The 13,168-nt window shown below is 49.2% G+C and overlaps 1 protein-coding gene across 1 annotated transcript; it reads left to right on the top strand.

Annotated features, from left to right (window-relative positions):
* Positions 1-904: 904 nt before the first annotated feature.
* Positions 905-2,453, top strand: LOC145794699 (uncharacterized). The gene is made up of 3 exons (XM_082877092.1): positions 905-1,492; positions 1,574-1,671; positions 1,880-2,453. The coding sequence occupies exons 1-3, from the start codon at positions 1,088-1,090 to the stop codon at positions 2,082-2,084; spliced, it is 708 nt and encodes a 235-aa protein (XP_082733218.1). The 5' UTR covers positions 905-1,087; the 3' UTR covers positions 2,085-2,453.
* Positions 2,454-13,168: the final 10,715 nt, after the last annotated feature.

Raw genomic sequence — 13,168 nt, 5'->3', positions numbered from 1 at the left:
CGACACTGATGGCAGCCTTGGTAGAGAGATGGCGGGACACCACCAACTCCTTTCATTTCTCTGCTACCGGGGACATGACCATGACGCCTCTAGACTTCGCTGTGTTGACTGGCTTAGACATTGGAGGTTGGTCCATCCCTTATGATGAGGATATGGGCGAGTGGGAGGCCGCTTGGATGTATCTATTGGGGGCCCGCCCGCCTGTTGACAGGGTTTCTGGGAGAGTCCGATACACTTGGTTCTCTTCCCACTTCCGGCGGGCGGAGATGGTGCCTGAGACTCCCGAGGAGACAGAGCAGTATGCCCGTGGTTTCCTTATGTTCCTCTTCGGGACTACTATGTTCGCCGATAGAGGGAACACAGTCGGGCTATACCTGCTGAGCGCTCTGATTGACCTATCACAGGTCCATCGATATGACTGGGGTGGCGCCGGCCTGGCTACCCTTTACTTTTATATGAGCGCGACCTCCCGCGGGCAGGGCGATTTACTTGGCGGCTACTGGAGAGCCTGGGAGGTACTTTTCTGTCCTCTTTATTTACATTTCTGCTCTTCATTACTTGTATATTGCACACACAGCGCACTTTTACAGTCAGTATTTTGCTCTCAGCATTTCGTACTTACATTCTGCACTGCTTTTCTCAACTATGGGTCTATGTATACCTCCCAGCATTAGCCCCAGGGTTGGAGGTGGCAGGGGTTCCCATGACCCCATACTCACTGGTGTTTGAGGGCCCGCACCGGCCAAGACCTCGAGAGACCCTCCTTTACCTGCGACAGTACTTTGACACTGTGCGACATTCAGAGGTACCTCAGAACTTTCAGTTCCTTTCATTTTCATCTTTGATTTGCTCTGTATATTCTTGATTTCTGATTGGTTTATGCATTTATCATCCGCAGATCACATGGCAGCCCTGGGTGTCCCTGGGTGATGGTCTCCGACTTCAGTATACCGGAGGGTCGGACATCTCCCAGTATAGGGTCCTGCTCGAAGGGCCGGTTGGCAGGGCATGGTTCCTGGGGGAACGCTTTTTGCGCCAGGTATGGGGGTATCTTTCTCAGGATCCTCCCGCAGTGCCCCCAGTCAGTATGCGGACCGCTGACAGGCTCTCTTACTCGGAGGTAGTCGGCGCCATGCTGGGTAGTGATGCTTTATTATATATTGAGGAGGGGGACTACGCCACTTACCGTCACATATATTTGATGCCTCCATTGATGGGAGCTCGTATCCCGATGATGAGGCCTGCCGGTATGTCATCCTCGGGCCAGGCTCGGGCTCGGGCTGCAGACGCCCCTTCTACTAGCAGGGCTGGTACATCTAGAGGTGGGAGTAGACCGGTTCCTCTGACTCCGTCGGCTTATCCTCATCCTGGATGGCCAGATATGCCCACTGAGTTGATGGCGTGGCAGTATGGGGCTATCTCTCCGACCCCGATCCCGCTAGAGCCTCCGATGCCCAGTGATCGATACGCCATTGATCCTGACTCACCGCTGGTATGCTCCACTGTTTTTCATTCATCATTCAGATGTTTGGACATTTTTTGTTCACTGATGATTATGAGCTCATTTTTGCAGCCACCGCGAGGGTACATGGAGGAGGTGGTTGGACTGGTGGCCACACTCGAGGGCATGGTCCTGCGTAGGAGGCACAGTTGTCTGTCGCGGGCATTCAGGTACCCTTCAGTTTTCTGGCATTTATCATACTTCTGATGACATGCTGATTTCTACTGCATCGATAGACTACTTGTGTAGAGCACATCTGACACACACCCCACTTGGACACTGCATTTACATGCACCCACTTCACGTAGCCTTTGCTTGTATCTGCATCTGATGTATATATTTGGACTGATGTATTTGAATTGAACTCTTTGTTTTCAGATGCCTTCATGGTCCGGTCAGCCGCAGGCCAGGCCACCTGGGCCTCCTTGGGGAGCTGGGCCATCTGGGCCTTTTCAGGGAGTTGGGTCACCCGGGCCTTTTCAGGGGGCGGGGTCATCTCGGCCTTCCCGAGGAGCCGGGCCATCTAGGCCTTTTCGAGGAGCTCGAGGAGGGCCTGTCCGCAGACGCAGGGCTCACGTTGTAGAGGTGGAGCCTGATGAGGAGGAGGAGGACGCTGAGGAGGAGGAGGAGGCTACCGATCGTCAGTCAGAGACATCTGCTGAGGAGGGGGGCTCCGGTTTTGGTTCGGGGAACAGAGGTGAGGCTGAGGGGGATCCTGAGGATGACAGCTCTGACTCAGATGATGATGATGGTGCGGAGGTTGTCCCGCAGAAGAGGATGAGGAGTGCTTCTCGTTCCCGCTCCCGAGGACATTGATGTTGCTATTTCCTGCTTTATTTTTCTTTTTCTAGTAGTTTGTAGCACTTTGCACATTGTTAGGCAGTTTTATTTTTTGTAAAACTTGTACCTTTGTTTGTTGTAAAGCATGATGGAATGAAATAGCTTTTGAAAAGGTGTTTGTATTTTAAACTTTTAGCATCGTATCGCATCATTTATTTTGCACAAGAATGAAATTGAATGGGAATGCGCATTGTGTAATCACCAAGTCAGGTAGTGAACCGACGCAACAAACTAAGCAACTCAACTTACTAAGATATAACAGGACCTTAGGAAGTTTACAACTCGATAAGCAAAATGCAACAATGTTGACAACGTAAATAAACAAGACTTAAACAAAGATTGTTTAAACAGAGCGCAATGACTCAAAAACACGAAACACGTCCGCTCGACAAACAACTCGATAAGCAAAACAACAACTCGATATTCAAAACAACAACTCGATAAACAAGACGACAACAGAGTGTACTTCTGACAATCTGGGCACCGGAACGCATCCGAAACGGAGGGAGATGAAGGCCTTTGACTCTCCCGTTGCATGGAAATGCTTGGAACTCTCCCTCGAGGGGTAAAACAGGGCCAAGGAGATACACTGCAGCATTGCCGGCCATCCCTGGGAGCCAGCCGGCCATTTTTGTGGAGAGAGACAGCTGGCCGGCCATTTCTGAAAAAGTAAATGGCTGGCCAGCCAGAAAAGGTGGCCGGCCGGCCACTCAGTCCTGCAGCCACCTGGTTTTTGACATGTGTCCCCGTGAATAGTGTTTTTCCTTCTATAAAAGCCTCAACTTCGGGAACATTCATTTCATCTTAGTTTTAGACAAAGATGGAGGCGTTTCTCGCAGAAAATGTTACATCTTGGATCTCTTCTCTAGATAGCTCGGAAAAGCTGAATTTCCGGGGTTTCGGCTTGAATGCACTATTCACGCTGAGCCGTACTCCGCTACAGCTTCTTTTTCTCCATGCCGCGGCAAGGTTCTGGAACCCAGTGACGCACGTTTTTAGCTTTGGCGGCCAAGAGATGTGTCCCACTTTCGAAGATTTTCAGGTTTTGATGGAGTCTGAATGCTCTGAAGTGATCTTGCCCCAGCTCCGTTTTGGCCATGCTCAGGCTTTAGGGCGGATGTGTGGGCTCACGGCGCATGACGCTCGATCTCTGATCTGCAGTGGGGAACTGGACATCCTCGGTTTGATCCATCGTTTTTCCGACGCCGGTGACCGCAGCAACCATTATTGGCAGGGTTTCCGGCAACACGCCCTCTGCATATGTTTGTTGTCTCACTTTCTGCTTTCCTCGGGCTTCGGCGGGGCTAGCATTCGCCTGATTGAAGTCGCCCAAGGTTTGAGAGAAGGAAAGAGCTGTATTGCCATGACCTTGGCCGAGACACTGATGGGCTTAGATTCTGTCTATCGCCGGGAGGCGACTAGGTTTGCCGGGAGTCCACTGCTATTGCAGGTAATGTTTCCCACCCGACCTCATATATATTTGCTCACATCACTCAACCCTCAGGCTCGGTTTTTCTCACAAAACCCTTTTCCTCACTTTTTCTCTCATCGTACATCTCTCTGTTCTTTATTCTCTCATTTTCCATCCCTCCCCTAGGTATGGTTAATGGACAAGTTGCAGGTTGTGGATTCTTGCCCGGCCTATTCAGCTCGAGGCTACTTCTTTCGGCAGCGTCTAGTCAATGCTCTTGACGAAAGGTGGTGGTTCGATTGGATGTGCAATTTGTCCGTAGACGGCATTGCTTGGCGTTGTCCTTGGCTCAGCCTCCCGGCAATGAACTATAGTATGTCTCGGCTGATTGGGATCCAATTGATTGGTCTAACCCACTGCGTATTCTATTTTCCGTTCCGGTTCCTACGTCAGTTTGGTCATGATCAGACCTGCCCACCGGAGGGGATTGAGTACCCAGCCGCTTTCCCGGTCCGGGATGCAGAGCTTGCCCGATATGCCACGACATGGAGGACTAGAGAGCTCCTGGCCCCTGCTTCAACTTTCAGTTGCACATTGTCCGATGAGTGCTTGGATTGGCTCAATGAGGAGGCACAGGTTGGGCCTAGCTTGGCATCAGATGCTTCGTCCAGCTCTGGGAGGGGACGCAAAGATACTTGATTCAACTATGCCCCAAATTTATTGCTTATTTAGCATTTTCAAGTTTTCGTTATGAATGTACCAAAAAAAGCAACCTCGATTGTAATGCAAGAGCAGGAGAACTCTATTTTGAAATCAATGAAATTGAAAGTTGTGGTACTGAAAATTTTCCGCTTTTGGTCCAAAAATGGTCTTAGTCGTAAAAAGATTGATTTGAACAAAGTCAACTTTTATTAAAACTTTTCAAAACTATTTTTGATGTGGATCAGAACTGGACACGCTGAAGATCTGTCACTGAGATGCACAACCCCAGATCCCTGCAACTGGAAAGTTGCCCCTAGTCTGAAGAACAATGCGGCACTGCAAAGCAACAGAAAGTTGCCCCTAGTCTGAGTAACTTTGCACCGTCGCGGCAACGGAAAGTTGCTCCTAGTTTGAACAGCACTGTACCGGAGATCGCGATAAATGCTGATGGATAAAGATGACTGAGATGATCGAAATGGACAGAGTTGATCGGGGAAAAGTTTATGGCTGAACTTCGAGGTGAAGTTGCCTACGTATCCCAAAGATGGGAATCAAGCCTTACGTAGTTCAGGCTCAGGTTCACTCGAGTATTTTGACTCTCCTTTTGCGCTCTAACTTTTGCCAAGGCCGCCCTTTGCGGGTTTTCAACCTTGCGAGCTCAGTTTTTATATTTTCTAATTTTTTGTGCTCTGACTTTTGCCTTGGTTGCCCTTTCGGGTTTTCGGCCTAGCGAGCCTCTCAAGGATAGTATTTCTTCAACTTGTCCATATTGATCGGTTGTGAGAACTCCAAGCCATCTAGATCCATCAGAACCACAGCCCCACCTGACCAGATAGCTTTGATGATGTAAGGACCAGTCCAATTAGGTTTGAACTTGCCCCTTAGGTCGTGGATGGGAGCTCGGTTGTCTTTGAGCACCAAATCTCCTTCTTTCAGATTCCTGGACTTAACCTTCTTGTTGAAAGCCCGGGCAATTCTGCGTTGATAGCCTTGGATGTGGTACAGTGCTTTCAGTCTTCTTTCATCAAAGAGCATGAGTTCTTCGAATCTGCTTTGCTGCCAATCTGCTTCGGCTATCTGGCATTCAGCCAATACTCGTAACGACGGAACCTCAATCTCGATGGGTAGAACAGCCTCCATTCCATAGACCAATGAATATGGATTTGCTCCAGTAGAAGTTCTGATTGAAGTCCTGTAGCCCCACAGAGCAAATGGCAGCTTGTCTGGCCAATCCCGATAGGTTCCCACCATCTTCTGCAGTATATGCTTGATATTCTTGTTGGCGGCCTCAACCGCTCCGTTGGTTTGCGGTCGGTATGTAGATGACTTATGGAAAGCCACATTGTATTTCTCCAATAAGTCTACCACTTCTTTCTTGAAGTGGGAACCATTATCTGAAATTATCTCGTTTGGCACCCCGTAGCGACAGATGATGTTGTTTCTGATGAACTTTGCGACATGCGACGCCTTCAACACCGCGTATGATTGGGCCTCAACCCACTTTGTGAAATAATCTATCGCTACTAGGATAAACTCATGCCCGTTTGACCCCTTTGGGGTAACAGCTCCGATCACATCAATTCCCCAGACTGAAAAAGGCCATGGCGAAGTCATGTTGTACAGCTTTGACGGCGGGATGTTCATGCGGTTTGCATAAATTTGACACTTGTGGCATCGCCGAACAAAACTAATACAATCCTCTTCCATGGTTGACCAATAGTAGCCCTGTCTGAGGATCTTTCTGGCCAGCATTACTCCATTCATGTGTGCACCGCACTTCCCCCCATGGATGGCTTCCATCAGGCGTTTCGACTCTTCAACTTCTACACAGAGCTTATGCATTCCCAGATGACCCCTTTTGTACAGCTTACCCCCGCAGATAATGAACTGAGCAGCCATTCTTCTGATGGCCCTCTTATCTTTGGCACTTGCCCCTAGTGGATATGTCTCCTTTTCCAAGAAGTTCCAGATGTCGTAATACCAGGGGTTGCCGTCTTGAACCTCATCTATGACGGAAATCGACTCGTATGCTGGCGCAAACTTTTGATCAATAATGACTGGACACATCCGGACCCCGGACGGGATGTCTATCATAGAAGATAGAGTTGCTAATGAATCTGCAAACCTGTTGTTCTCTCTTACGAGGTGGGTGAAATTTAGTTTCTCAAACCGAGGAATTAGCAGATCCAAGGTTTGGTGGTAAATTATCATCCTTTCCTCCTTGACTTTCCAATCTCCTTTTGCTTGAGACACAACAAGGTTCGAGTCCCCAATGACGTCCAACCGTCTTGCCCCTAGTTCCAGGGCTGCTTCCAGGCCAGCAATACATGCCTCATACTCTGCTTCATTGTTGGAAACTTTGAACCGGAGCTTGAATGCTAAAGGGATACGGGAATCATCAGGCGCTATCAGCAACACCCCTATCCCATACCCATACTGGTTTGACGCTCCGTCAAAGTACATCGTCCAAGTTTCATCTTCGACGTGCAGAATGGCTTCATCAGGGAATAGATACTCAACCGCTTCATCCCCCTCAACCGGGTGGTCGGCAAGGAACTCCGCTACCGCTCTCCCTTTTACTGACTTGCGCGTTACATACCTCAAATCAAATTCGGAGAGCAACAGCAGCCAGCGAGCCAGCCTACCCGTAAGTGCTGGTTTCTCGAAAAGATATTTGATGGGATCCAAACGCGAAACCAACATTACAGAGTGGGCTAACAGGTAGTGCCGCAGCTTCCTGGTTGCCCATACCAAGGCCAAACAAGCCTTCTCCAGCGGTGTATAGCGGGTCTCGTAATCCAGCATCTTTTTGCTCAGATAGTATATGGCCCTTTCCACTTTGTCTTCTGACTCCTGCGCGAGCATGCAGCCCATGGTAGTCTCAGTTACCGAAAGGTACAATATCAACGGTCTCCCCGGCTCTGGTGGTGACAACACGGGTGGGTTCTGTAGATACTCTTTGATCTGCTCAAAAGCTGCTTGACATCGGCCGTCCCATTGGAATTTCTTTCCTTTCTTCAGGAGACCAAAAAGTGGTTCACAAGTCAAGGTTAATTTAGAAATAAACCGTCTTATGAATTGCACTTTACCCAGAAAGCCTCGCACCTCCTTTTCAGTCCTTGGTGGTGGCATTTCCAAGATGGCATTGATTTTGGAAGGGTCGACCTCGATGCCTCTTTGTGTAATCAGAAACCCTAGCATCTTCCCTGCTGTAACACCAAACGTGCATTTCTGGGGATTCAGTCGCAGCCGAAACTCTTTGATCATTTGAAAGAATTTTTGTAAGGCGGTGTAGTGGCCCTCTCTATCTTTGGACTTGACAATCATGTCGTCCACGTACACCTCGACCTCTTTATGGATCTTATCATGCAATATTGTAGTTGCTGCCCGTTGGTACGTAGCTCCAGCATTTTTCAACCCGAATGGCATCACTCTATAACAATATGTACCCCACGGGGTAGTGAACGCAGTCTTCTCCCGGTCTTCGGGTGCCATTATTATCTAATTATAGCCTGAGAAACCATCCATAAATGAAAGCAAGGCGTGTCCCACTGTGAAATCCACCAATTCATCGATGTGCGGCAAGGGGAAGTCGTCCTTCGGACTGGCCCTGTTCAAATCTCTGAAGTCTACACAGACCCGAATTCTGCCATCCTTCTTTGGCACCGGAACAATGTTGGCCAACCAAGTTGGGTATTCAGATACCAGCAGGAACCCTGCGTCAATTTGCTTGGTGACCTCTTCCTTAATTTTGAGAGCCCAGTCCGGGCGAATCCTTCTGAGTTTCTGTTTGACAGGGCGGGCCTCGGGATCAAGAGGGATCCGGTGCTGTACAATCTCAGGATCGATTCCAGGCATGTCTTCGTAGGACCACGCGAAAACATCTTTGAAATCTTTCAATAAAGCGACTAAGCGCTCGCGCTCCTCTGAAGACAACGTGGACCCGATCTGGACCAGCCGTGGGTCCTTCTCAGTACCAACATTCACAGTAGTGATTTCATCCATTAAAGGTTTAACAAATCTTTCCTGCTCTTGATCAATTAATCGTTGCAAAACTGGGGGAATTTCTCCCTCGTTGTTTTCATCAAAATTTTGAAAATCCTGATTTAAGCAATAAATCAAAGGCACAGAAAAATACTCAGAAACCACATCCACATCATTCTCATTAAATATTTCCAAGCCGTCAGATTCCTCTGTTACAACAGACTCAAAAGAAAATGAAAATGACGACCTAGACAGGACTGTGGCATCCGGGTTATCACCCCCAGGAATACCGGACTCAGACTCAGTCGAGCTGGAATCTGATTCCGACGCATAAGATTCGGTGGAATCAGATTCCGGCTCACTACCTGACCCGGAGCTGCTAGATAAAAAGCCTTCTTCATATTGCCAGATGAGAGAAGGTGCGATAGATGCATCCAAGATCGGCGTTGGAAAGCCCGCAGCTATTTCATCTCCAATCACAGAAACCGAAGAGTTATCCCCCAAGCACTCTTGGTCGATCGGAGGATCTGATAGTAGACTCGCCAGTGCTACCCCCATTTCAAGCTCTGTACTCTCAGGATCCACAGTTTCACATTGCTCAACCTCAGTTGGTGAGTCTGTCTGCGCTTCGGCAACGTCATCCCCAGATAATTGTATGTCGAAGAAGATTTCAAAACCAGGCACGCGCGTCCCCTCCGCGTTTAGCTATGGCTCCGGGAAGCCGCAGAATGGAAAATCTTCCCCCTCCCGGACGAAGCGTCCGTTTAGGGTACCCCAGATGGGCCTATGCATTAACTCAAATGGCTTCCCGGCCTTCTTTGCCCTGGCCCTTCCGGCCATTTCTTTTCCTTTTCTCACCCAGTCCTCTTTGGTGGGCAGATAACCCAGTCCAAAGGCGTGAGGGTTGTGTGGCACTTCGGCCAACACTGAGACGCCCTTCCGGTCGCTTCTCCCTAATCCCATCCCGGGGGTATGTTTTAGCTTGTTCATGAGGTAGATAGATTGTGCACTAACGTACATGCCCTCATTCACAGCCATGACATTCTGCACCACTTGAGCCTTGGCCAAAGTGAACCCCGATAAAAACACATCCTCCGTGCCGTGCTTAATCTCCAAGACAGGTGTAGACACTTCCGGCGGCGGATGGATTGATGAATTCCCGAAAACGATCGCTACCCCTTTCCCGTGGGGGTACTTTAGCATCTGATGTAGAGTGGAAGAGACTGTTTTGACCTGGTGCAACCACGGTCGCCCCAAAAGTAGGTTAAAGGTTGCGGGAACGTCCAAGATATGAAATTCAATGCTGTGTTGTCCTGGACCAACCTTGGTTTGAATTTTAACAGTCCCCATCACTTTTCTGCTGGTATTGTCGTATGCTCTGATCACTTGGGTAGTTGGGACGAAGTCCGCGGGTTTTAACCCGATCGCATATGTCGTTCTGGTCGGGCAGACATTAATTGTAGACCCGGTATCAACAAGTACCACCGGTATCCACTTATCTCTACATTCCACAGAAATATAGAGAGGTTTGTTATGACTTGTGCCCTCAGGCGGTAGCTCCTTGTCTGAAAAGGTTAATGCCGGGGAACCTCCTCCCGGAAAAACCAGCCCAACCAGCTGTTCAGGCGTGGTGTCTATGGAGAGTTTGGACTTGTTCATAGCAGATAGGACAGCTTCTCTGTGTACTCGTGATGCCATTAGCAGTCCCCAGATGGAGATGTCTGCTTGTATCTTTTTTAACTGTTTCAACACAGCTTCATCTTCAATCTGCTTCTCCTTCTGTTTCTTCGCTTCTCTATCCTTCCCGGATGCCTCGGGTTGGTCCAGGTGTGGGGGTTTGAAATACCGCCCACTTTTTGTCATATGGTCAACCTCATCGAGGTACCAAGTGTCATCCGGTTGATTATTCCCCCAATCTTCATCCGTGTGGGCAAGACATAAGTCATCGTCTTCCCACCACATTCCATCGGCAGCCAACAGACACCTGTCTGGCTCCGGTTTAGTTGTACTCGCAGTATTCCCTGTCCACATGCTCGCAGCATTTTCTATCTTTGTGCACACGGCACTTTCACTCCCCTCAGGGCCTTTAGCTTTCCTAATTCTCTCAGCCTCCTCAAACTTTTCTCGTTCCAGCTGCATCAGTACAGCTGTTTGTTCAACAATTCCCGTATCCGTAATGCCCATGTCTCGAGCGGAATTCTTAGCGCCGGCGCTCTCCGGCGATACAACTTGACTTTCGGCCATTCCGGCCACAACTGATACTTTCGCCCCTGCCGGGCTCTGTTCTGGTTGGGCTTCCCCCACTGCATCTGGTTGATCCTCGAGCCATCCAGTGGCCTCCGCTGATCCCTCATAATCGTACCAATTGATTAACGCATCCCCCAGTTCCTGGTCATCGAGAAATTGCAAGTTGGCAAAGTCCTCCTCTACGGCTGTCAGATCATCTGCCCATAGCCCAGATCCATCCCCCCGGATCATGCATAGCTCTCCTGTCTCTGGCAATTCTACACTTAGCCCAATTCGGCTCGTTGATAGGATGTACTTGCTTGGATCATAGGCTCCCCTAGCAAAACTCTGTCCAGTCTCAGATTCAACAATCTCATTCTCTCCCAAAATCTGCCCTGCCCTGTCTTCGACGGTCACCACCATCGGTTCTGGTTGGGTTTTGGAGATGTCCACCATGCACAAGAAATCAGTGCAGTCGGGGAGGAGCACCTCCGGCTTGGGTAGGTGGGTGGGAGTAATATAGATGCTAGGATTGTAAGATGCGACCCCAGTCTGGATAAAATTGATTCTTTTGGGAGGGGGAGGTTGGTTATGTGGCGGGAGAGGGTTGGTTGTGACATTGGGTTTATCAGGAGGCGCGATCACCTGTTTGTCAATAAGATCTTGGATCTCATGACGCAATCTGTAACAACGGTCGGTGTCGTGACCGTGTTGTTGGTGATATGCGCAGTACTTTGACGGGTCATAAGAGGGGGGGAGTGGATTCGGTAATGGCTTTGGCTCCAGGGGTTTTAAATGATTTTTTCTGATCAATATTCCCAGAACTTTGGTCAGGGGCATATATAGTGGGGTAAAGGTTCTTTGGCCTCGCGGTTGGAATCTGTTGGTTTGTGTGTTGCTTCCGGACGCGCCGGAGAAGGGTGTGGCAGTCATGGGCCTTGGAGGGGGAGGGGGAGTGGTGGTGACCACACTAACTTTCAAGGCTCTCGTATTTGCAGCGCCACTCGGGCCCGCATTGTTGTTACGGTTGAAGGTCCTCCTCGGTTGTTCCCTGTCCTGGTCAAACAGACCTTGTTTCATTGCGTCTTCGATTTGCACCCCCATCTCATGTAAATCTGCGAAAGTAGGGAAGGGGACTACAATCATTCTCTGCATCAACTTTGGGTGGAGATTGCGCACAATCATCCGGATTTGATCTTTGTCAGTGGGCCTTAAAGTCATCATTGACGCTTTTGCCCTCCATCGGATCACAAAGTCCGAGAAAGTTTCCTTGGGCTCTTGCCTTGTCGTTTCGAGATCACGGGTTGTGATCTCGATCTGAGTGTTGTATGAATATTGCGCGACAAAGGCCTCAGCCATTTCATCCCAATTCTTCTTCACTTCATCTTGTAACTTTGCGTACCAATGGGAGGCGACACCCGACAGGGTTCGGCCGAATAATGAAAGCTTCTGTGGTCGTGTTAGGCCCATTGGCCGCAAGATGTTTGCAAACAGTCGGATATGGACCATGGGGTCGCCGGTCCCGTCAAAGCGGTCGATTTGTGGCATTTTGAACCTATCGGGGAGTGTTACGGCCTCCTCGGTATATCCATCTTCGATATCCGGCATAGCCTTGACCCCTTGGGATTTCTTGAATAGCTTCTCCAGTTTGCTCAATTTCAGAGCTGTATGCTCAACCTCGACCTCGAATGGAGAGTCCGGGTGATTGGGTGTATGGACCTTGGACAGTTGTGGTGGAAGCGGGGGCGGAGCTGGCCCCGTTGGAAGATTTGTGTCCTCTTGCAGATTTTGGATAGTCGGCACAGTATTCTGGGTGTTTGGAGGAGCGTTCTGAACAACAGGTGTCTGCTCAGGTAATGGAGTCCCTACCGGAGGAGGGATTTGGTGTGAAGCAGATGCTGTATTCTGTTGTTGCAGCCTGGTAATCAGCTCAGCCTGTTGGGTCATAATCTCAGCTTGCTGCTTAGCGAGTTCATCTCGGCGAACGGCATCCCACTGATGGGGGAAACCACTGTTCTGGTGCTCTCTGTTCAGATACACTGCGCTTTTTTTGCTTCCTTCTGGTAACAGGGGGTAGAGAATGGAACACTGGCTGTCTGTCGATTAAATCCTCAGATCGATGGAGTCGACGACCTCGTGTCCAAAGTGCTTGGGGAATGCCTGTCGGGTTGGAAGCAATTGTGCTAGAACTGACCTAGCAAAAGATAAATAAAGCGAAAAGAAATAAATAAACAGATAAACGGACAGCATAACAGCTTAAAATAAAATGCATGACACACAGCCGGGCATAATCAACACACAGTCAATAAGCTGAATAACACACTGTCCTCAAACACTGATTATTATCCCTGTATCACTGTCCCCTAAAACAGAATCTGATATCCGCAGATAACTAATTCTCAAATACTGGCTGATGCCCGCAGGCCTGATACCCATAATACTGAACTGATGCCCGCAGGCCTGATACTGACAATACTGAATTGATGCCCGCAGGCCTGATGCTG

Source organism: Camellia sinensis, chromosome 7, assembly GCF_055761805.1.
Source record: "Camellia sinensis isolate YWXY chromosome 7, ASM5576180v1, whole genome shotgun sequence".
Classification (NCBI taxonomy): Eukaryota; Viridiplantae; Streptophyta; class Magnoliopsida; order Ericales; family Theaceae; genus Camellia; species Camellia sinensis.
This window is presented reverse-complemented; position numbering and strand designations above follow the sequence as displayed.

What these genes read in the sequence shown, in the direction of transcription:
- LOC145794699 (XM_082877092.1), top strand. Translation starts at nt 1,088, where the DNA reads ATGCGGACCGCTGACAGGCTCTCTTACTCGGAGGTAGTCGGCGCCATG. An exon ending in TTGATCCTGACTCACCGCTG is followed by an intron (nt 1,493 to 1,573) that starts GTATGCTCCACT and finishes TCATTTTTGCAG; the next exon opens with CCACCGCGAGGGTACATGGA. An exon ending in TGTCTGTCGCGGGCATTCAG is followed by an intron (nt 1,672 to 1,879) that starts GTACCCTTCAGT and finishes CTTTGTTTTCAG; the next exon opens with ATGCCTTCATGGTCCGGTCA.